The sequence below is a fragment of the Alnus glutinosa genome, chromosome 3, assembly GCF_958979055.1.
Source record: "Alnus glutinosa chromosome 3, dhAlnGlut1.1, whole genome shotgun sequence".
Classification (NCBI taxonomy): domain Eukaryota; kingdom Viridiplantae; phylum Streptophyta; class Magnoliopsida; order Fagales; family Betulaceae; genus Alnus; species Alnus glutinosa.
Window position 1 is genome coordinate 14,022,686 of NC_084888.1, and position 24,048 is coordinate 14,046,733.

Below are 24,048 nucleotides of genomic sequence, written 5' to 3' on the forward strand. Positions count from 1 at the left end.
ATATAAATTACATATCATTATATATGAAAAATATGATTAAGTTTCAAAGGTGTCATTATATCATACAATTAATGTGAATTCATACTTTTTTTATTTTTGCTTGAATGTGAATTCATACTTATGTATGTAATCTATATATATATATGATTATGAATTATGAATCTTATCATATCACTTGACTTATGAAATTATAATTTATCTATGACAAATTGATAAGTATAATTATTATAAGTCATAAATATCATAATTTCTAACTATCTACTAATAACACTAATAACATATGATTCATATGATCTTAAATATAGGATTACGTGATAACGGTGATATAATGATTCATAAGTATTTAATAATAATACTTATAACATTGGATATAGTGAATCAGTGATTACATATCATATGCTACAATGTTATATTATTATATGATTATATAGTCATATTATATTACATGAATAATATGATTAAGTATCTAGATTGTCATTATATCATATGACTAACAATTAAGTATTGATCTTATTCACTTTTACTATTTTATATACATATAACCAATAAATTATAACCAATTAATATATACTGACCAATGACCATTTTCATTGGTTACTTAATTTTTGCTTACATATAGTATATTGTTTATTAATATACTATAATATAAAATAACTTATATATTAACAAATTATACGAGTCAAGCCTTAATAAACGATTCGATCCTTATACGAGCGGGTTCACGAGCTTTAGTCGAGTCGAGCCGAGTTTATACGAGTTTACATCGTTTAATAATCGAGTTTGATTTTCGTGTTCACGAGTAGCTCATTTAATAATCGATTCGAGCACGAGTCGAGCTTATTCGAGTCGATCTCGGGTAAGCTCACGAGTAGCTCAGCTCGTTTACACTCCTAGGCATAATGTTTACCCGGACAAGTTGTCCTAAATTGTATGGTGCAAACGGAGATGTTTGGTAAGTAATTGTGTAATAGAATATTTATTTGAATGATAGTAAGAAGTGATTTATGTGATATAAAATAAGAGAATGTTTTATAGAAAAGTAAAAAAATTTTGTTTTGTAGTGGATTTTTTTATTTGAATAGTAATAAAAAATTATTGATGTGATGTAAAAAGTGTAAAAGAGTTAGAATGTTTTTTATTTAATTTTTTTTGGAAAAAGAGAAAATAAAATTGATTTTACACTTGCTTGCCAAACAGCATAAAAAAAAAAAAAAAAAAAACCAAATGCTAATATGCAGCAAATCTTACATTGGAATCAAGGACCCCCATCGCAATGAATCGGAGCCGGCCACCTCCATGTTAAGAGGAAGAAGAAGACGATTCTGACGAGGGAAGTCAAATGGGGGATAGGATGTTGAAGAACCGGTGGCAGTTCCTAAAAAGAAATCTGAAAGGAAAGAACGTGGAGGCAGGAAACTGAAGTAGCTAGCCATGCGGACAAGTGGCCCAAGGAGATGTAGGCCAAGCTGGACGGAATTATGGAGGCTACCTAGATAAATGCATTATTTGCAATATCCACACATTGCTACTTTCTTTTTAAAAGCATAAATTATTTTTTTCATATGACAAACGCAGTCAATTTTTACGATCAAGTAGTCGACTATTGTCAGATTCCTACGATACTGTGTCAAATTCCGGTTATATAATTGGGATCATGCCAGAACGGCCGGATTGTGGCCATCTGGCCGAATCTAGCCAGAACCTTGCCATTTCTGGCCGAATTTGGCCAGATGGACGGGATTCAGCCACTTTAAAAATAATTTTTTAAAATAATCTCGATTGATAAAACATATTATCACTGTTAATTAATGTGTATATCTTAGTTAAACATAATTTTTTTAGTTTTTTTTTTTTATTATTTCACATTAATATTTTTATGTTGCGAATAAAAATTGATTTTGAGAAGTTAATATGATTGAATTAAAATATAAAAAACATTTGTGATTTTCTGTACGTGCTAAATACCGAAAAATATTTTCGGCAAAAAATATATTTTTAAAAAATAACTTCTTAAAAAATATTTTACAACAAAAATTATTTTACACCAAAATAAACCACGCATAAATCAAACTTTGATTAATGATATGTTAAGCAATTAAAAAGAAAAACTATTTAAAAGATTCAACATCAATTAATATAAAATAAATATAATAAATTAATGTAAAGCATGACTCATGATGTGATGACCGTTAAGTCAATCATACGAAATGCCAAGTCAGCAATAAGATTTTATTTTTTCGGATAATTAAGAAAAGAAAAAAGAAAAGTAGCAACAAGTTACTGCATCAAGCTCATACAATGTAATCTCTGGGCTGGGTTGGGCTGATTTCGGCTACTTTTAGTACCATGGGCTCTAAGCCCATCTCAAATCTGTCTCCTAAAATACCCTCCAAAGAATACATATTTACTGAAGCTGACCAGAGGTGCCATGGTCAATCTCGGACCTCGGTCTTCCCGACAAATTTACTCATGTGTGCATGCTGACAGTGGCGGACTTGTTAAGAGGCCAGCAGAGGATGGGCCATGCTGGAAAAAAGAAAAAAAAAATTAGTAATTTTTTTCTTCAGATTTTTCTAATGTCTTGCAGTCTTGGCCCCACCACTTAAGTCATGAAATCAATCAAACGACTCAACTTACGTTAAAACTTGAAAAAAAAAAAAAAAAAAAATTCTCCAAACCATACTCCTATATGCTTAGCCCCTCAGCCTACCACTGTAACTAGTTACAAGTGTCATTGTATCAACTTATCAAGTGTCAGGAACTCAGGAACTTCACATCATGATTCATGACATCATTACATGAGAAATGAAGAAAAAAAAAATCAGACTTCTTAAAGACTCGATCGTCAATCGTGGGAAGTGGAACTGTGGAAGACAAGAAGATTGAGAAGTGCTCTGCGCTTGAGAAAATGAAACGAACTAACAAAGAAGAGTCTGAAGAGGTAGTCTTAAATTTTTGACTCTTTCACTCTTTGTTACTTTATATAACCAACTCAATCAAGAGAAGACTGAAGAAGTGCCATGGAGACTAGAGAGAGGCACTGAGGCAGCGAAAAGTAAGTTTTTTTTTTTTTTTTTTAAATATTATTGTTCATAAGTGCCTAATTTTGACTTTTGAAATTGTAGAATTGTAGTAAATTTTTTCTTGTTTGGTTGTTTAAGTTTTGTTCATATGAAAATCAATAAAATTGTGTAAATAAATATATCTAATTATAGACGGTAGAAATTATGGAAATAAATTTTTTATGTGGAAAATGTAAAAGTCTAAAAGATAATATTATGTATTTTGTATAGCACACATCAAGTAAATTTTTTCAAACAAAATGATAAATTGCTAGTACAAATGATCAATTGATCATTATATAATTTATATTAGATTGCCTAAGTTGAGCAATGCATAGTTGGAAATGTCAAATGTGATTAATGTGTTGAAAACAAAATTTAGCTTTTGTCATTTCAAGTTAGATAGATAGAGCATATTATTAAATCAAATTTTTGCTTGTTGTGATGATCCCACCCTACACAGGTTGCATTGTAATTCATCTTCTTCTTAAGATTTGGATAGAGCTTTCACACCGAGACGGTATTAGGCGGCATTTACATTGGTATTTTTTCTCCACTTTATCTTATTTATGCTATTCCTACAATCTTATGTCTCTTTCATGATAAACAAAAAAAGACAGTGATTCTATGATTGTTTATATTGTTGTTTATTAACTTTGATTGTCTCTTATAGGGTTGTAATTTAACTTGAAAAATATAGGTTCATTAAACACTTTATATTTCTGTCTTTTTGTTCTAGTGACAACATGTTTTTGTTGCTAATATATTAATTTTGGCATATATTTATGAACTTTTATAATATATTTTTGTGATACACATTGTGTGACAAATTACTCAATTTTTTTTTTTTTAAATTATATTTATCGGCCCCTCCGATCACAATTGTCTGGGTCCGCCACTGCATGCTGACCAGATTCAACACAATGCTCTTTTAACTTCATACGTTTGCTTCCAAAACTTCGGCATATAAAAACTTGGGTTAAATATCTAGTTGCCTCTAGTGGTTTGCAACATTAATTTTTTGTTTCTTCACTTTTACTTTTTATTATAGGTAGTACATGTGGTATGAAAAAGATGAAATGGTACATCCGTCTATTTACACCTGTCCTTGTAGTACACATCAGCACTGACATGGCTACCATATATATTTTTTATTATTATTTTAATGATTTCCTTTATATATATATAAATTCTGGTTTGGCTAACCTACTCCCATAGCCAAATCACCCCAATGGCTAAAGTGAGAAAAAATAAAATTAGGTTTTGGCATTTGGGGGTAGCCGAATCATCCCCGTGGGCTACGGGGGTGGTTTGGCTACCCCCAGACAGGCCTATTTGGAGGTGGCTGAGCCACCCCCAAGCCAAATGGGGGTGGCCAAAAAATGGTCTTGGGGGTGGCTCAGTCATCTCTCTCTCTCTATATATATATATAAATGAAATCATTAAAATAATATAAAAAAAATATGGTAGCCACGTCAGCACTGAGGTGTACCACGGAGACAGGTGTCGCGCATGTATGCCGACACCTGTAGGATGCCATGGCTGGACATTAATTTTGGATGAAAAAATGGACGGATGTTACATTTCCATCTTTTCCTATACCACGTGTACCACCTATAATAAAAAGTAAAATTTAGGGAGCAAAAAATAAATGTTGCAAACTACATGGGTGTGGTAGGTATTTAACCTTAAAAACTTTAATACATCCACTCAAAAATAAAATAATAAAATTCTGAACTAGTTTGTAACATAATTTGTTTGATATTTACTAAATTTTTGGAGTGGAAAAAGGATTCTATCAATTTAATGCTCCGTTTATTTGGACGTAAAATATTTTTTGTATTTTTTGGTATTTAGTATAATCGAAAATGATGTTCAACGGAAATCATTTTCAGCTTGACTGTAAAAGCATCTTTAATTTTTAAACACCGTAAATCGAATTCTGGATTTAAACTATTCATTCTTGCAAGTATGTTTGTGAGAATTCGCAGCGTCGGATATTGGAGTTTGTTGGTAGACTAAATTTACTGTTGAAGGTCTTTGAATTTTGGTATCTAATCGCCGGATTCTGGTACTAGCGGCCGCCACCAAATATCGGCAAAACAGGCTGGAATCTGGCAAAAGTGACAAGATTCTAACGAAGGTCGTCAGAATCCGGCCAAGCCAAATTCCGGCTAAACTGTTTGGAATCTGGCCAATAAGAAAGAATTCGGCTGAACTGTGCTAGATTCGTTGAAAATATTTTACAACGAAAAACATTTTACTTCGAAATAATTGGAGCATAAAATGAAATGAAGATGGATTATTTTATTATATCTAATAGTATAAATGATATTATTTAACATGTGACATTATTTATACATTTAAATAAAAAAATTCATAACAATAAATTTGAAATTTGAAATAGAGAGGATGCATATTTCTTTGGGAGCCCATTGCCAAAATTTAAATTCCTAAATCGCACCTGTTGTTTATATTTTCTCCTCCAAACAACGATGGTATTTAAGTAAGTGTTAAATACCTTTTTTTGGGTTTAAAAACTTTATTTTTGTCTCTATGCTTCATTTCGTATCACATATAGTACATTGTTTATAAAAAAAAGATGGGAAATGTACTTTTATCCAAAAATTGACGGAAGTTCACATCAGGATCCTTAAGAAATAGACATGTGTCCTATGCGCTTTTAAAAATAAAATCAAACAATTAAACAATTAAAAAACTAAAAATATTAAAAACCTTTTAAAAAAACAAAAACATTAAAAAATTACTTCTGGAGAAAAGAAAAAAGAAAAAAAAGAGAGGTGGCTCATCCCATGGCTGGTCTGAGGTGGTCGAACAACACCCATGACCTATAGGGTTGGTTTGGCCACCCCCAAGGATTACACCCTAAACGATTTTTATTTTTTTTTGCCTTGTGGGGGTGGTTGAACCACCCTCATACTGGTCGGTCTGGGAAGGTTGAAGCCACCTCCATGCCAAACGGGAGTTGCTGAGCCATTCCCAAGGTTTTTAGGGATGATTTTAGCCACCCCATTTTGCTTTTTGGGGTGGCCGAACCACCCCATAGCCACCATTCTTTTTATTTATATTTTTTTTCAAAAGTTTATTTATTTATTACAGTTCTTTTTAGTTTTATAATTTTTAATAAGGAATGCTAGACATCCAAACACTTTTTTTTTTTTTTTTTTTTTTTTTTTTTTTTTTTTTTTCAGAATTTGGTTACAATCTTATGTGTCACAATCCTATAAGATTTATCATTTTGGAAAATGTGCCATAATCTCATAGGATTGTGAAACATCATGTTGGAACTAAATTCTGAAAAAAAGTGTTAGGATGTCAAGCATTTCTCATTTTTAATTAGGCAAGAGATACATGTTAATTTTTTAAGGCCAATGACCCGGACTTTGGTCAATTTTTAGATAGAAGTTAAACGAAAGTATTATTTTTATTTTTAACCTTAAACGAAGTACCATATATAATACGAAATTAAACATAAAAGGCAAAAAAAAAAAATAAAAAATTTAAACACCGGGATAAAAGATATTTAGCCCTTTTTAGTAATTTAACAGTCGGTCTTAAGCCGTCTTTAGAAAGCTCCGGTCCTCTCCTAGCCATGACTGTATATTCCTATATTCCTCGGGGAAACTAAACTATAAATATAAACCCCATCTGACCAAACCCTAGTGTGTGCTCGCCAACACAGAAAACCAAGCAGAGACAATACAGACGAACAAAGAAAAACCCTAGCCCTAAATACACAGCACACACACAATATAAAGATCTCCCAATTGATCTGATCAAAATTGAGGTAAGTTCTCACAAACCTCTCAATCTATCGGTCTCTCAAAATCCCTTGGTGTTGTTCACTGTTCATCCAAATCTTGAACCCCGGAGACATTGCGAGAAAAACCCATAAGCTAAAAGTTGTCAATTTTTTTTTTCCTGGGAAAACTTTGTTTATGCAAAAAAGTGTGCGGAAGTAAAGGAAAGCGTATTGAGGTTTAGGATTTTTAGGGGTTTTAGAAGAATGGATGATTTGGAGAAGGCTATTCTTATATTGTTCGATGAATCGGGTTCTATTGATGAAGGATTGAAAAAGAAGGCCAAGGATTATTGTGATGAAATCAAGGAAAAACCTTCAATTTGTAGTATTTGTATTGATAAATTGTGCTTTTCAGGCATAGTTCAGGTCCAATTTTGGTGTTTACAGACACTTCATGAGGTTATTCGGTTCCGGTACGCATCCATGAGTCCGGATGAGAAGTTTTTCATTAGAAAATCAGTGTTTTCGATAGCGTGTTTGGAAGCTGTCGATGATAAGAATGTTGCTAGGGTTATAGAGGGTCCTGCATTTATAAAGAACAAGCTTGCTCAGGTTTTGGTTACTCTGATTTATTTTGAGTATCCTTTAATTTGGTCCTCCGTGTTTGTTGATTTTTTGCATCGCCTGCACAAAGGGGTTCTGGTGATAGATATGTTTTGTCGGATTTTGAATGCGTTGGATGATGAAGTGATTAGTTTGGACTATCAGCGAACGCCTGAAGAGTTGGTGGTCGCCACGCATATTAAGGATGCGATGAGGCAGCAGTGTGTGGCTCAGATAGTGAGAGCGTCATATGACATTGTGTCACTGTATAGGAATTCTGATCAGGAACTCTGTACAAGTGTATTAGAATCAATGAGGAGCTACATTTCTTGGATTGACATTGGTTTGATTGTGAATGATGTGTTTATCCCGCTATTGTTTGACTTGATTTTGGTTGGTGGGCTGTCGGAACAACTCCGTGGTGCTGCGGCTGCATGTTTGTTGGCAGTGGTTTCTAAGCGGATGGAACCACAATCTAAACTGTTACTGTTGCAGAATCTTCCTATAAGTCGGGTTTTTGGGTTGGTTGCTGAAGATGGTGATTCTGAGTTGGTTTCAAGCATTGCTGCACTGCTCAGTGGGTATGCAGCGGAAGTTCTAGAATGCTTTAAACGGTTAAATTCTGAGGAAGCGAAGGGTGTTTCAATGGAGCTTTTGAATGAAGTCTTGCCTTCAGTTTTTTATGTAATGCAGAACTGTGAGGTTGATGCAGCATTTAGTATAGTGCAATTTCTTTCGAGTTATGTTGGCACAATGAAAAGCCTCTCTCCTTTAAGGGAGAAGCAACTGCTTCACGTTGGTCAGATACTAGAAGTGATCCTGACACATATTCGCTATGATCCTACATACCGCAATAATCTCGATATATTGGATAAAATTGGGAGGGAGGAGGAAGATAGGATGGTGGAGTTTAGGAAGGATTTATTTGTGCTGCTTCGTAATGTGAATCGTGTAGCTCCTGATGTTACTCAGGTATTTATCAGAAATTCATTAGCTAGTGCTGTTGCATCTTCACCTGACAGGAATGTTGAAGAGGTGGAAGCTGCACTTTCTCTTTTTTATGCTCTAGGGGAGTCGATAAGTGATGAGTCGATGCGAACCGGAAGTGGACTTTTGCGTGAGTTGGTGCCAATGCTTTTATCAACTAGGTTTCCTTGCCATTCTAATAGGCTAGTTGCCCTTGTGTATCTAGAGACAGTAACAAGATATATGAAGTTTATTCAGGAGAATACCCAATATATTCCTATTGTTCTGGCTGCCTTTCTTGATGAAAGAGGTATACACCATCCAAACATCAATGTCAGCCGAAGGGCAAGTTATCTGTTCATGAGGATTGTAAAATTGCTGAAAGTTAAGCTTGTGCCTTTTATAGAGACAATTTTGCAGGTAATTGAATGGTCATCTTTTTCTATTCTACCTTATATTATATTATATTATATTATATTATTTTATTTTATTGCATATATCGTTTGTGTGAATATTTGCCTTATATAGTTTACCCTCTATTTCTTTCTCTCCCCAATTGGTTTGATTGATTTTGCCATTAATCATTCCCTTTCTCTTTCCATGTCCTCTGATTTTTATTTTATTTTATGATTTTTTTATTCTTTTGTGAATTTTCAGAGCCTGCAAGACACAGTTGCTCGATTTACAAGTATGGATTATGCATCAAAAGATCTTACAGGATCTGAAGATGGTAGTCACATTTTTGAGGTATTCCTTTGCCCTCATGGTTCTTCTGTAGTTTGTGTTTGTATATGTGTGAAATTCATTCTAGAGGTTCCGGTGGTTTGTTTTGTTTTAATTTGTACCCTTTGCAGGCAATTGGCTTATTGATTGGGATGGAAGATGTACCGCTGGAAAAGCAATCTGATTACCTCTCTGCATTGCTCACTCCTCTTTGTCAACAGGTTCTAATCTAAATTCTATTAATGGAATCTTCAATTTTGTAGGAGCTTCCTGCCCTCCCCTGCCCCCAAAAATTTCTTTGTTTATTCAAAAATATGAAGCAACTAATATTTAATATATATGCTTTTGACAAGATCATCCTTCAATGCAGGTTGAGGCGTTGCTCATGAATGCAAAATTATTATCTCTGGAAGAGGCTCCTGCAAAAATTGCTGTTATCCAGCAAATAATCATGGCAATTAATTCTCTCAGCAAGGTTCTTTTCCATTCTATGAGCTTCTAATAAGTTGCTTGGTACCTTTTCATTCTGCCTTGTATATTTTATATATGGACAGAAATTTCCTATAAGCTGGTTTGTAGGAAACTCATACAAACCAACTTATAAAAGTGACATGTGTCCCTTGCATGTAAGAGGCACATGTTTTTTTAATAGCATGTGCTTCTGGCATGTAGAAAATTTCTGTCCTATATATAATGATTGTGCAATGCCTTTCCTCTGTTCTGCCTTCCATAGTTTTATAAAGCCCCTCATGATTGCTAATACAACTCTTTACTAAAAAAACAGTCACCTTATTTTGATTTCATAGATATTCTGAGCCTAATTGATTGAACTTGCTTATGTATTTAGCAGTGTATGTCAAGTTTTAAGTTGTATTCCTTTTTCCCCCTTTCTTTTTGTTCTTCACAGTAGTGAAATTGGAAAAACACTCAGAATTTTTCCTAACTTCACTGTGTTTGGATTAGGATTTGGAGTTCTAACTTAATACGCTTGCAAAATTATTCTCAATATATCTATATGTATTTCAGGGTTTCAGTGAGCGCCTTGTAACTGCTAGTCGCCCAGCAATTGGTCTCATGTTCAAGCAGGTTAGCATCTTTCTTATGTTGATTTTTCTATGAAGAATTATGTGAATCATCCTCATAGCTTTTAGCATCAGTCTTCATTAAGTCTTTGATGAACACTCCCGTGTTCTATGATAATTTCATGGGGGCATATGACAGTTAGATGCTGCCATTTTTAGGTCGTCTTCCACCTCCAATTGATTAATTGCTTATTAATCTTTTTATCCTTAATCAAAAAAGAAAACTATTTTATCATTTCATTAGTTTCTTGCTTGGATGAGATACAAAAAAACTGAAGTATAATGCTGCTCAACTGGAGACTTTTTCCTGTGGTGCCTAATTTACTCATTGTTGATAATCTGTAAATGGATGGGAGTATATTTTTTGCTGCAGAAATGATTGTAGGGGTGTTTTGTCCTTGTTCGTTCTCTTCACGCTAACAAAATGCTTTTGTTGTTTTTTGTTTTTGATTCAGACACTGGATGTTCTTCTCCAAGTTCTTGTCGTTTTTCCAAAGGTAGAGCCTTTGCGGAGTAAGGTGAGTTAGATCATGTCCATGGAAGTACATTGTTTTGATATTTTATCAACTGCATCTGTTACCTGATGCTAGTGTGTTTGGCATTCAGGTCACGTCATTTATACATCGCATGGTGGAAACTTTAGGAGCATCTGTATTCCCATACCTCCCCAAGGCATTGGAGCAACTGCTTGCAGAAAGTGAGGTAAAACATAGTTGTGATTGGGTTGGTTAATTTAATTGCATTCCTATATCTAAATTTGAGAACCAATCAGTTGTTTTGTATATTCATCGGTTTGCGATACATTCAAAGAATGCTTGTTTCGGTAACTAGTGGTGACATTACTAGGGGATGCCAATGAGATGGAGACAAGAGGTAGCCCGCTCTGCCCTAACCCTGTTTGGCGCAGATAGTACTTAACTATTGGAGTTCGGTTAAGAAATAACTTTCAGGCACATCTAAAGGGAATATAACAATATAAGTTTGGAATCTCCAGGTGTCACATGGATTTTACATTATTAGTTTAAACGGGGGAGCTTCACACTGCCCCATCCTGTCACAGGTTTTTTATGCAGTTGTAGTTCCTTCTTTAATAAGCATGGATTCTATGTGGTATAACATGGAATATAATGTGATTAATTAATTTGTATGATGACCAAGGGAGCTTCATGCTGTCCCATCCTGTCACTGGTTTGAGAGGGGGGTGGTTTTCTTCTTTGAATAGTTTGACATCCCCCTCCTAAGATGCTTGTTCACTGAGATTTTTTTGTTGTCTTACTGCATGATTTGCTAATCCACCTACTTGTAGAATCGCCATTAGAATTGCAGCACATTACTTCCAATAAATTTTGTTGCTTTGAGAAGGCTTAGTGAATTTCTAGCTCAAATTAGTTATTGTCATTGAATTGATTGGATACATCCCCCCTCTCTGCTGTTTTATATCTGAATAGAATATAAGAAGCATTAATATCTCTGTATTGGGTATTTTTGTTAGTGTTATACATTTATAATTCTGATCTCGGGCCTCATAAATGCGTTCATAAAATATCTCTCTTTTTGTTTATAATATGAGAGAGAAAATAAAGCAAACAAAAATGTTAGTTGGTTTGATAGATTTAGACAATCAGTTTGATTGCTTCCTTTCCTCTCATATTCTAAGTATGTCGAATATACGTATAATAATTGAAACTGTTTGGCACCATCCTTAACTTTATTTCTTTTCCACATATATCTCTGTCTTTTCCACATATATCTCTGTCCCCTTTTCTCTTTTCAGTTTAATGGAAGAATTTCTGTTGTCTCATTAGCAGTAGTTAATCTGTGAAGGAATGTTTTATCTAAATTCTGATCCCGGGTGATTATCAATTTCTGCATCACTTTGCTGATTGCCTAATGACATCGTGGTATTAATTCTAGATTTTATTTCTCTTGCAGCCAAAGGAGATGGTTGGTTTTCTTTTGTTACTCAATCAACTTATATGTAAGTTCAACACGTTGTTCCGTGATATATTGGAAGAAGTATTTCCTGCTATTACTGGGAGGATATTTAGTGTTATCCCAAGAGATGCATTTCCTTCAGGACCTGGAACCAATACTGAGGTATAGGAAGACCAATTCAGTGAAATTTTTCTTGGTGTTTGTTCTTCATAAGATGAATGCTTTTGCAGCCTGTGCTCATGACTTGTTTGTTATATACAACACTGTGTATCTCAATGTTCACTTTAATCGCAAGTCTTGAAGACCCTTGAGCTGTAAGCCTTATTCTATATGATTGTTCTTAACTATCTAAAGTGCTTAAAGTTGATACTAAATTTTGTATGATAAGGAATTGTCATGCTACCACTTGAATTGAATTGCACAGACAGTGATGCAAGTTCAAATTAGTAAATATGGGGGTTTTATCACTTAGTCTCACTTTTTTATAAACAAATGCACTTTGTTGATATTTTTCTTAAAAAATGATCACCTTTTTTTTTTTAAATAAAAAAATAATCAATTCCTGTACTCTCTAAGTTATAGAGTTGGGAAATCAAATGTTCATCTATATACCATCTAGTGAAAAAGTTGATTAATCTTTGCTGGCTCTTATTTTGCATTTATTGCTTGCCTAATTTCTCTTGGTTTATTTCTATGCTTATGAATTGAAAAGAAAAAGGAAAAAACAAGGATGAAAAAAACTAGGAAAAATATGAAATTTGGCTTTTCAATTATTGTATTGAACATTAAAAGTTCTATGATATGGATTTTAAGTTTCAACTTTTTGTCTGTAAGCTGCATCAGGTAGCATATGAGTTCTTTTACAAATTTAGGTAGTGGAGTGAATTGTTTTTATATGCAAAATATTTATTATTAGCTGTGAAAATTTCTCTATATCTACATCTTGAATATTTAAGTTTCAACTTTTTGTCTGTAAGCTGCATCAGGTAGCATATGAGTTCTTTTACAAATTTAGGTAGTGGAGTGAATTGTTTTTATACGCAAAATATTTATTATTAGCTTTGAAAATTTCTCTATATCTACATCTTGAATATTGATTGATTGCAATGTTTATGATTCTATGAAAGTGAAAATTCACTTCAGGCATTCTACATACTAAGTTTCAACTTCTGTAACTGCTTTTTTCTATTACTCTGATTATGTCATGACTCCCTTGTTTTTTTCTTGTAGGAAATCCGTGAATTGCAGGAGCTTCAGAAAGGATTATATACATTTCTTCATGTAATAGCTACACATAATCTGTCTTCTGTTTTTCTGTCCCCCAAAAGTAGGGCCTACTTGGATCCAATGATGCAGTTGCTATTGTACACGTCTTGTAACCATAGGGATATTCTTGTAAGAAAGGTGTGTGATACTTTCAAGTTTTTCTCTTCGTACTGTTTGGGTCATCTTCATTTTGATTGACTGCATGTTAGGTCCGTTAGGACTTCTAACATACAAGAATAGTCATAATCTGAATTGAACTTGTTATTCTCTGTTACTCAGGCATGTGTTCAGATATTTATTACATTGATTAAAGATTGGTGTGCCAGGCCTTGTGGCGAAGAAAAGGTAATCTCTAAGTTCCCTCACAAACGTTGTTTTGTTGGAGATTTTGTTTTTTGTTTTTTAAACCCTTCATCATACTCAACGATGAATCATTTTCAGGTCCCTGGTTTCCAAAAATTCATAATCGAGGCCTTTGCAACAAATTGTTGTTTGTATAGCTTGCTTGACAAATCGTTCGAGTTTCGTGATGCAAATACTGTAAGTTTATTATTCTTTTTTGGTTGAAATATTTCCTGCTTATTGTCTCTTACATTTTAGGTGGTCATCAGATAATCATCTAAGCTTCTTACCCAGTAATTGATGTATAGCACTACATATTTAATGTGTAACAGAGCCTTTTGATTGGTTAAGATCTGCAGCAGAACTTCTAAGTTTTAGTAAACAATCTAGCTAAATGGCTACTGATTGTTGTTATTTTGGGTGTATCCCCATCGCCATAGTTATCAGCCTGTCCTTCTCCCTCCCTTCCCAGATGAGAAGGGCGTTTGGTTGGCCGCTGTAGCTTGTTCATCTTCCTTGCCTGGGTTTTCAATAAAGTGGTTAGCAGAGAAGAAATCCAATGACTAATAATTATTTTACTTGGGAATCAATGGTTATTATGTTGATCTGTCCTAGAAGGATGTTGTGGGAAACACCAACAGTGTGTTGGTAAAGTGGGAGGTGATTTTGGAAAGTTCTAGATTGACACTTGCCTTGCAGGTTAAAGGTAGTCATCATTGTAGAGAAATGCTGTTCCAACTAGAAAATGAGCATTGTATGGTATAAGTAGAGAAGCTAGAGAATGAGTTTACTGTTGTTGTATACATACAATTTTTTTTTAATTGATTTGCTACATGACGAAGGGTTGCACTAGCACACGGAAAAAAAGTACAGGGTTGCACTAGCAAGGAGGCATCCTACTCCTTGTGAACAGCCTTCAGGATCTAGGGGCAGTTAAAAATGTAATGGGATTGAGGTGTTAAATTTTAATTAAGATAAATTTTATTTATAGGAACTATTATGGTATAACAATATGGTGAAACAAGATAATGTAATTTACTCTTTTGAGTTCCATAATTATATCATTGTATTAATAGGATTTTCAACTATATAGGGACATAATCAATGATCAAAGAAGTACTAACCAAGTTGTGTTATTCTTTTGGTATCCTTGTTTAGATTTGTTCATTCTGAATTTAATAGTAATTTCTTGTTGTAATGTTCAAAAGCTAATGGTAATAAATGGGGCCATGGTGAATTCATCAAGGCAGGGGTTGATGTCAGTTGGGTGAATAAATAGACAGCTGGATGTTTAATTGATGGTTGTTAGTACTCAAAGAAAAGTAAAAGGAAAAAAAAAAAGAAGGAAAAAACTATCTATTGGTACTTGTCAAAGAACTTAGTTTAATCTCTTAATTGCTTTGTCCTGATAAGAAATTTTTATTTTGAATTTACTTGGCAGCTTGTTTTGTTTGGAGAAATTGTGCTGGCTCAGAAGGTCATGTATGAAAAATTTGGCGATGAATTTCTCATTCATTTTGTATCGAAAGGTTTTCCAGCTGCACATTGCTCTCAAGATTTGGCAGAGCAATACTGTCAGAGGTTGCAGGTATTAAAAGTAACTCAAGTATATGTAATTAAGAATTTATTGGTCCAGGATATAATGTGTTCTGCGAATGCTTTTAATACATTAACATGTTCATTCATTGGTTCATATAAAAAAAAGGTCGTAGTGTCTTTCTTTTCTTTCTTTTTTTTTTTTATTTTTTATAAAGAAAAAGTTCTTTTTGTGGTGTTAAGCCTACTCTTTGTTTATAAGTTAGAATCAATTTTGATATAAATTGATAAAAAGTAATCCATCTAGTGATGGAACCAAAGTTAGCTCCTGAACAGTGTTGCTATATACATTCATAAGAATTTTCCCATGGTTATATGCAAGTTGTGCCACGTTTATGTATGATCTGGATTACAAGTGAGACCACCATAGAAAATATGCAGAATTGAAACTAGGGATGTCTTTGCCCTTGGTGCTTGGTTCATTGTCATAGAACATAATGAAAGTCTTGGCAGGCTGAGCCTGGTTGAGATTACTCCAAGCTCTGTTTATTACTGTAGAGCCCCAGCTCAATTTGCAGTATCCGATTCCTATGACCAGCCAGACCTAAGTTTATCATGTAGTGGAGGTGGGTCTGAGTTTCAACCTGGTTTAGGGTAAAAACTCCTTAGGATGTTATCAACTAAGCAGCTGGTATCTGGTATCTGGTATTTGGTTCATGTAATTAGTTGAAAGTGGTGACTTGAATCTAAGGTCATGGTCAAGGATAAGGTGTACATGCAGGCGGATATTAACCCTCGTATTTATTATCTGCACATGCGGATGCAGATAACAAAAATCACTATCCATTAGTATGGATACAGATAGTGGTTTTAGGGTATGCGGATGTGGATAATATATATATATATATATATATATATATATATATATATATATATATATATATATATATATATATATATATTCCACTTATGGTATTTAGACAATTTATGTTTTTTATGTTGAACTTGTAATTTATGTGTTTTTATGTTTGCTGGCTTGATTGTTATGCTCATTAAATTATGTATAAAAGAACGTAAGGGTGTTTCTTGGGAGCATTTGATTACCGTGAATATTTTGAGGTCGTATCCATCATCCTTTTTTCTTCACGGTTTTACATATATTTGGTGTTGCATTATATTTTCAAAACAAGCTCAAAAGATTGAAATTCGGTCAAAATTATTTTTAAAAGCGTTTAAAATAGAGCAAACCTATATGTGGATAGCGGATAATAACCGTACGTAATAGTCGCAATAACCGCTCGGATATCCACATGTACACCCTAGTCAAGGATATTTGTCTTTATGTTGAAATAATCATGCAATTTGAAGTACAATATGTATCTGCATGTGCATACTTACACAACAATGAACTTCAAAAATAGAAATAACCATAGGGAAACTTTAGGTTTGCCCAGTCTTGGGCGGAAGCTAGAACCAGCCCAAACTCAATATTTTAGCCTGAAATTTGAGCCTATCCCTAAGGTATGGAGAGAAATCTATTCTGTTGGTTTTAGATTTAATGGTTTAAGCATGGCTAACCAGACTATAGAGAGTATGTGGGGCACTGAACCTTCCTTTGCATAAACAGGAATGACCCTGGAATTGATACTCCATGGCAGTAAAGATCTACAACTAGTCAACAGGGTTTTTTTTCCCCCTATAGTAGATAGATATATAGCTTACAGGAATGAGGAAATTAATATTTGGCATAACTGCTCTAATTTTTGCTCTGCCTTCAAATGTTCCTTTCAGCAGGGTAGTGATATCAAGGCCTTGAAATCATTCTATCAGTCGCTCATTGAAAATTTAAGGATGCAGCAGAATGGAAGCCTTGTTTTCAGATAGCATTGAATGTTATTGTATTCCCGGGCTTCATGTTTTTGTTTTGCTCCTGAGTTGTAGCGACGCATTTTTGTTCGGCAAAGGTAACCACAGCCATTTTTTTTTTGTCTGTTTTTGTTTTGTGTTATATGAATACAAAGGTAACTACAGCCATTACTGAGATATTCATGTCACCTTAGTGATCTACACTCGAAGAATGCTTTTTATGTCGTACTTACGCTGGTGATGTTGCAGGGTTGTCTGTGTATATAACTTTTGTGCGGCCATTTTCGGACGAGGTATTGATATATACTTGCTCTAATAACCAAATATGGTACATTCTCTACCAGCCTAAACAAATACTAGTGACCTGGCTCAGTTTTTTTTCTTTTTCTCTTGTTTCACAGTTGTAAATTTTCGGAAGAAATTTTCTTAATTATGGAGGTACGGCCACATCCATCAGTCTGGAGCTGCTTAGCCTGCGATCAAGCTTGTCTATGTTCTGTTTATATCTTCTTCTTCATCTTCATTTTTTTTTTTTTTTTCCTTCAGTAATTATATATTTTCCTTTTCTTGTGGTTAAATATTCATACGCTTACAGTCATAATTGATCAAGTTTTTTTCTCTCTTCCACAACAACACCACCCTCCCCCGGCCCGGACTGCTGGGGCTTAGTTCGTAGATCAAGTTGTTATTAATATTATTATTTTATTTTTTATGAGCAAGATCCCAGTTATCTAAAACTTTAAAAATTTGTATGTACAGAACTTTATTCCTTTGAATATGAAGGTCGAGCTTGGTTGAAAAAATTGGAGTTGGATGTAAAAGACACCCTTGAGTTGGGAAAGGGGTGAAATGATCTTTATACCAATAAATTTTTTATAAAATTTTAAATTTACCCTTGATTTTTAATTAAAAATTTGATAAAGTTAAAAAAAAATTAAAGCAAAAAGGAAAAGGTTATTCAACGTCGGTCATGCTGTGATCTTGCCGTGAATGAAGACCTTGCCATGGTTTTGTTGACCCACCAGTCAAATACTCACTTTTTTGTCGTTGTTTTTATTATTAAATGAAATAACAAAAGGTGTTTTTGGTCATTTTTAAGGCATCAGTTAGGATTTAACGGAAAATTCTACTAGATGGGATACATTGCAAAAAAAAATTAGAGGTTCGATTGTTTAAATCAAATTTTTGAACTTTAAGGGTGTAATTTCAAAACGCATGGAAGTTTAAGGGGGTAAGATTTTGTGAAGTTTTGTTTTGTTTTTGTTTTTGTTTTTTGTTTTTGTTTTTTTTTTTTGTCTCTCCCCTTAAATTAGGTTGTTCATACCATGCAATTTTGAAGGGAGCGCAATTTACCGGTTGCGATCGCAGTTATTTTCATATAACTGCATCTGCAACCTGTTATTACCAACCGCGAGTTATTCCATTATTAAAAATTAATTATTAAACGGATAACTGATTTTTATATATTGTTGATTTTTTTTTAATTTTTTTTTAATCATTTATATATATATATATATATATATATATATATATATATATATATGCTATATCAACATCAGTGTTGTCTTTCACACTTAGTATTGCGAAAGACAACACTGATGTTGATATAGCACCTTCACAAAAAGCAAGACTGTAAGAGTCACATCAAAAAATGTTTTAACACTGATGTTGATATAGCACCTTCCCCAAAAAGCAGGCTGCAAAATTATTCTTAAAGAGTTACATAAAAAAAATGTTTCTTTAATTTTGTTCTTCTTTTGACCACTTGATGGTTAGAAAAAGTTAAGAATCAATCAATTACCCAAAGTCATTAGTGCAATTCGATTAGTCTACTCATTTGTTTTTATGTTTTTGCTGGCGTGCAAAGCATAATAAACTGAAAACAAAAACAACCATACAATTATTAATTAGGCTCTATATATATATATATATATATATATATATATATATATATATATATATATATATATATATATATATATATATATATATATATTAATTATTTCTTGATTGGCAATCTGTAGAACAAACCACGCAGCAAATATACAGATTCCCAAGCCTTCTGGTTAAGCAACCTGTATTTGGGGTTCAGTCCACCAATTCTACTGATTAAGCACGCACAGAAAACACAAATAATTAGAAATAAAAGAAAAGAAATGCATAACCCATAACCCAAACCAATTTTACAATTTTTACTATACAATATGAACACCAGTTTTGTGCGTGCACATTTTTTTTACATAAACGTAATTATGTCGAACCCTTCCATTTAATCACCAAGTTTAATTAGGTTATATATTTTTTTAATTATTTACATTTTTTTTTTCCTGTTTGTAATATATGTATATATATATAAACCAGTTATCGGGTTATTAATCAATTTCTTAAACTCCTGTAACCCGTAACTGCAACCAGGGTACCCGGTTATCGAGTTATTTGGTTGCGGTTGTTTTCAGTTTTTTGATTTTTCGGTTATCTGGTTAGTGGTTACCGGTTATTAACGGTTAATAACTACACTGTTTGTACAACCCTGAGCACAAAGAAATAGGATTAATGTGAGAGTGCAAAGTAAAAGTCACATGGTTTTGTACCATTTCTTGCCTTTCTCTTGCTCTGCGGCCTTCCCTCTCTCTCTCTCTAGCAAATGAAACAAGCAAACAACTGAAAAGAAACAATTAAACAACAAACAAAAGCAAAAAGACAAAAAAGGAGGGGAACAAAACTAAGTAAAGGGGGTTTGATATCACTAATGGGCACCACAACGACGAAGGGCAGAAAAGAAATGAAAATGCTTCAACTAGAGTTAGTAGAGGGAGCATATCTAAGTTTTAGACTTTCAAGAACGACTTTTTTTTTTTTGGGCTAGGGTTTGCTCTCCGGATCTCTTGGATCTTATCCTTAATTTTGAATAGACGCAAAAGAGGAGTAATGTCGGGAATAATTTTTTGTCATCTTTTTATCCTTCAAAAGTTAATGTACCACATTAACTTTTGAAGGATAAAAAGATGCTCCTTAACATTACTCCGCCAAAGAATATGGGCTCTTGAACACAAGACACTTTTAAATAAACATGTGAATCATAGTTAGAATAGGACTTGGAAACCAAGTTTTAAACTAACACCAAGTCGCACGTCTACTAGGAGTTCTACTCCTTGTGCAATTAGGTCAAACCCAAAAAGTAATTATTAGCTTGAAGAGTGACCTAAAGGAAAAATAAAATTAGCTCTAATCGGCTTAGGATACTTGTCATCCGATGACTTGTTCTAGGTTACCAATAATTACAACTTACTTCACTAAAATGTTGTAATTGCACTATAGTATTTATTTTTGATTAAACAAGAGTTCCCTTAATTTCTTATAATTGCACTTGACCGCTCTATGAAATATCCGTAATGAAATTAAAGCCAATATAAAAAGTTTACTGTCACTTTATTTCACTATCTCTTAATTCTTGAGTTATTGATTTAATCTCTTGATTACTCTTATACTCTTGAAATTATATTTCATTGAGTATATTTTATTTTACTCCCTAGTAAATCTATTTCAATGGGATATTTCACATTGCTTTGAACATGTGATCATGCAACGCAAAGTGATTTTGACCATAAAAGATCACACTCCTAAATGAACCAAAGTGACATACACTTCACATTCCTCTCAAGAATGAAAGCCAATGCTATAAGAAAACGCGAGTTCAAGTTATTCAATCAATATTAATTAATAGAATAACAACTAACGTCGTCCAGTTTATTGTATTCTAACCACACTAACTTATCAATCAAAAGTTGATGGAATGACTAATTTTATTACTGACTATGAACTAGAGTTTATAACTCACAAGACATTATGGTTTAGATCTTCTTTATAATAATCTCATTAACAAACCTAAATCATATTCAATTAATATTGCTTAAGGACTAAATATACCTAAATGTCACAACAATTGCCAAGAAATTACCAGTTTAATGGGCCACATTCATGGTCCCCTGTTTGGCTTTCAAGTCCATGCCCAAGTACTTGTTCTACTTCATGATTTGTATTGTCCCTGCCCAACTTTTTGTCCCCCCCCCCCCCAAAAAAATCTCACACCTACTATTTCGTGAGATTTGGTAATTAGGCAATTTTGACACCTAAGGATCGATATATCTGTGATAGTCTTGGACTTCACTGGTGGCGTAAATTGGACTTAATCACAAGGATGTGGCCTGTTTGGATAAAGATGTGTTATGCCTGTCAAATGTAACATAGGTTAGTTGGGGACGACTCGATCAACTTTTGAGGCTTAAAAGCGATAAGTTTAAGTGAGGTTGTTGTTTTTTTTTTTTTTTTTTTTTAAATTTAATTTTTTTTAATAACTTATTAGATATAGGTTGACTTATCAATTATCACTTGATTCAAAGACATGAAATAATAAGATTTAAAGAAAAATAAAGAGAAAAATGGGAATAAGTTATATAAAGATTAATGTGTAATAGAACATAATGCAAAAAAAAATAAAATTGTTGGACATTGAAAACTCATTGATGGTGTAATTCTAAATATTATGTACAACACAAATAATGAGAATTTATGCACATTGAAGACTTTTCATATTTTTCTAAATATTTAATTCAAATAAACGTTGGAGAAAAAATTATGCATGTTGGACTAATTTCATGTATGTAAAAATGAGGCTTTCAGAAAAAGTAAATAAGTGGAATTTTTCAAGAATTTATGGATGTCTTTTTTGAATGTGAATAATGAAACTTTTAATTTTTAATTACTTTTACCATGATTGAGGGCTTTAGTTAGAAACTATTTATTAAATTTTTACCATATTAGAGTCTTAAAATTTAAATAACCTTTATTGTACAATTATTAAGTGCGGGCCTTAATTAAAGAGTATTTTATTAACTTGTTAACATATTAGAGCCTTAAAATGCATTTTTATTTTTATTTTTTAAAAAATACAAATTTATTGTATAATTATTTGTTGGAGGCCTTATTCAATTGTATAATTATTTGTCTAAAGCTTGAGCCACTCATGCGTTAGTCTATTGAGAATTGCCAGGTACTTTCCTTGGAATATCTGTCACAACTAGCTTGGGTTGTGTTCTAGAAGTTTGGGATTGAGAGCGAATGTTGCGATCCTAAATATCTCACGAATGTTAAGTAAAATCTTAGTTATGTGTACTCATCGTCTTTTTCTTGCAAGCTAGTTTTTAGAAGTGAAGGTTATTCAAAGTTTGTATCATTTGATATTAAAATTAATCACCATGTCGAATACGAGATCAAATGAATTGCGATTTTGTACTCGACCGAGTTACGGCGGAGGAGGCGATCGGTAGTACCAAAACAAATTATACGACAGATTTTACTCTTTTTTTTTTTTTTTTTTTTCTCAAAAGAATTTTAGTCCCTCTTTTGTTCGATCGATCTGTCTGTCGAGTGTGAAACGCAGTTAAGTTAAGATCATCTTTTGCATTAGCCATTAAAAAAGAAAGAGAAAAAAAAGAAGTCATCATTGTTTCTTTTCCTTTCACATTATCTTCTGCACTAAATATTACCGTACCAATTAATTTGATGCGTTTAGACTTGGTTCCCGCCTGGATTCCATTAGAAGCTAAGCCCATCCCCATTGAAGGACGCCCGCAGCCTCAATTTGACCAGACAGCGACGTGATGGCGAAAGAGAAGAAAAAAAACAAAAACCATGAAGATTCTTGCGAGGTTTCCACGACTCTATTGGTAATTAATTAAGCTTTTAGTCCTATTTATATTTATATATTATCGATCTCATTGTCATTTTCTTTACACTTAATCATACATTTATAATTAACGTTGAAAGTTGATCAATGTTGATAATATAATATAATATAAAAAAGTGAAAATTGTGGCTAAATTCTAAATTCCATGCACTGCGCTAAGCAATTGCGAATAAGCAACACGTCATATTCAAACTCGTAAAACAAATACTAGCGGCCAAGACCCATGCTATCCTCGTCACTCTCATCAACCAATGTTGCCGTAAAGTCCCCGCAAAACGACGTTAAGGACCGGCCCCATTGCTGTCTACTTTCACAGTGGCTTCCTTGGATGGATACGGCTCTAATTTGAGCATGCAAGAGAGAGTTTTAATAAGTTCATTTACTTTAATAAGTAGACAGGTTGTTTGAACCTCGTTCCGACAGGTAAGTCTTGTAAGTGTTCTATCATATTTGCTGTATGCACGAATTGTTAGCGATCCACGCATGATGCAACAAATGCATGTCTATCCCGTTTACATTGGGTTATTAATTTTTGACACGAACTGCGAATCTGACACGAATTCAACACGAAATTAAAGAATTAGAGTTGATGAGTTTGATCTGTTTAATTAAATGAGTCAGGTTAGGGTTGACTTATACAGTCTTATACTTATGCTTTGACACGATCCGAACCCGAACCCGACACGCGACATAATAGCCGACGATTTTTGACAACAAAATTAAAGGGCTAGAGTTTAGGGGTTTGAATTAAATGGGTCAAATTATAGTTGATCTATATAGTCTTATACTTATACCTTGTATCGACACGTGTCAAATCGAGCCCGACACGCAAATGCAAGTTGTCTTGAGTGGTTTACGTCCATCAGGAAAGTGTACGGTATCTCTTACAACAATGGTGCCAGCTACATGTTGGAAATGGGAGGTTAAGAATTGTTTGTTTTCCTTTTATTTTATTTGTCTTTATGTGTCATTTGTCAAATTAGGATTTAAAGACATACCTACTCCATCATATGACAAATTATTAGCTAACTCAAGATTATTGGAGATAACTTTAATTTGGGTTATGTCACAAGAGGAAAATGTTAGGAATCCGCCACGCACGTATAAAGGCATGGCCTAGTTATATATATTGGCTAGGCTAATTAGGCAGCCTCCTAG

General features: G+C 33.4%; 1 protein-coding gene across 2 annotated transcripts; it reads left to right on the forward strand.

The window, feature by feature from the left end:
• The first annotated feature begins 6,716 nt into the window (after positions 1 to 6,716).
• Positions 6,717 to 17,863, forward strand: LOC133864145 (exportin-T). Of its 2 annotated transcripts, none has more exons than XM_062300381.1 (15): positions 6,717 to 8,814; positions 9,052 to 9,141; positions 9,249 to 9,338; positions 9,488 to 9,592; positions 10,144 to 10,203; positions 10,655 to 10,717; positions 10,806 to 10,901; positions 12,132 to 12,296; positions 13,365 to 13,538; positions 13,680 to 13,745; positions 13,842 to 13,940; positions 15,184 to 15,330; positions 17,070 to 17,242; positions 17,394 to 17,437; positions 17,546 to 17,863. In XM_062300381.1, the coding sequence occupies exons 1-13, from the start codon at positions 7,090 to 7,092 to the stop codon at positions 17,160 to 17,162; spliced, it is 2,973 nt and encodes a 990-aa protein (XP_062156365.1). In that variant the 5' UTR covers positions 6,717 to 7,089; the 3' UTR covers positions 17,163 to 17,242; positions 17,394 to 17,437; positions 17,546 to 17,863. The 2 variants fall into 2 exon arrangements, with proteins under 2 accessions (XP_062156365.1, XP_062156366.1); XM_062300382.1 differs by having other exon boundaries at positions 17,073 to 17,242.
• The last annotated feature ends 6,185 nt before the right edge of the window (positions 17,864 to 24,048 follow it).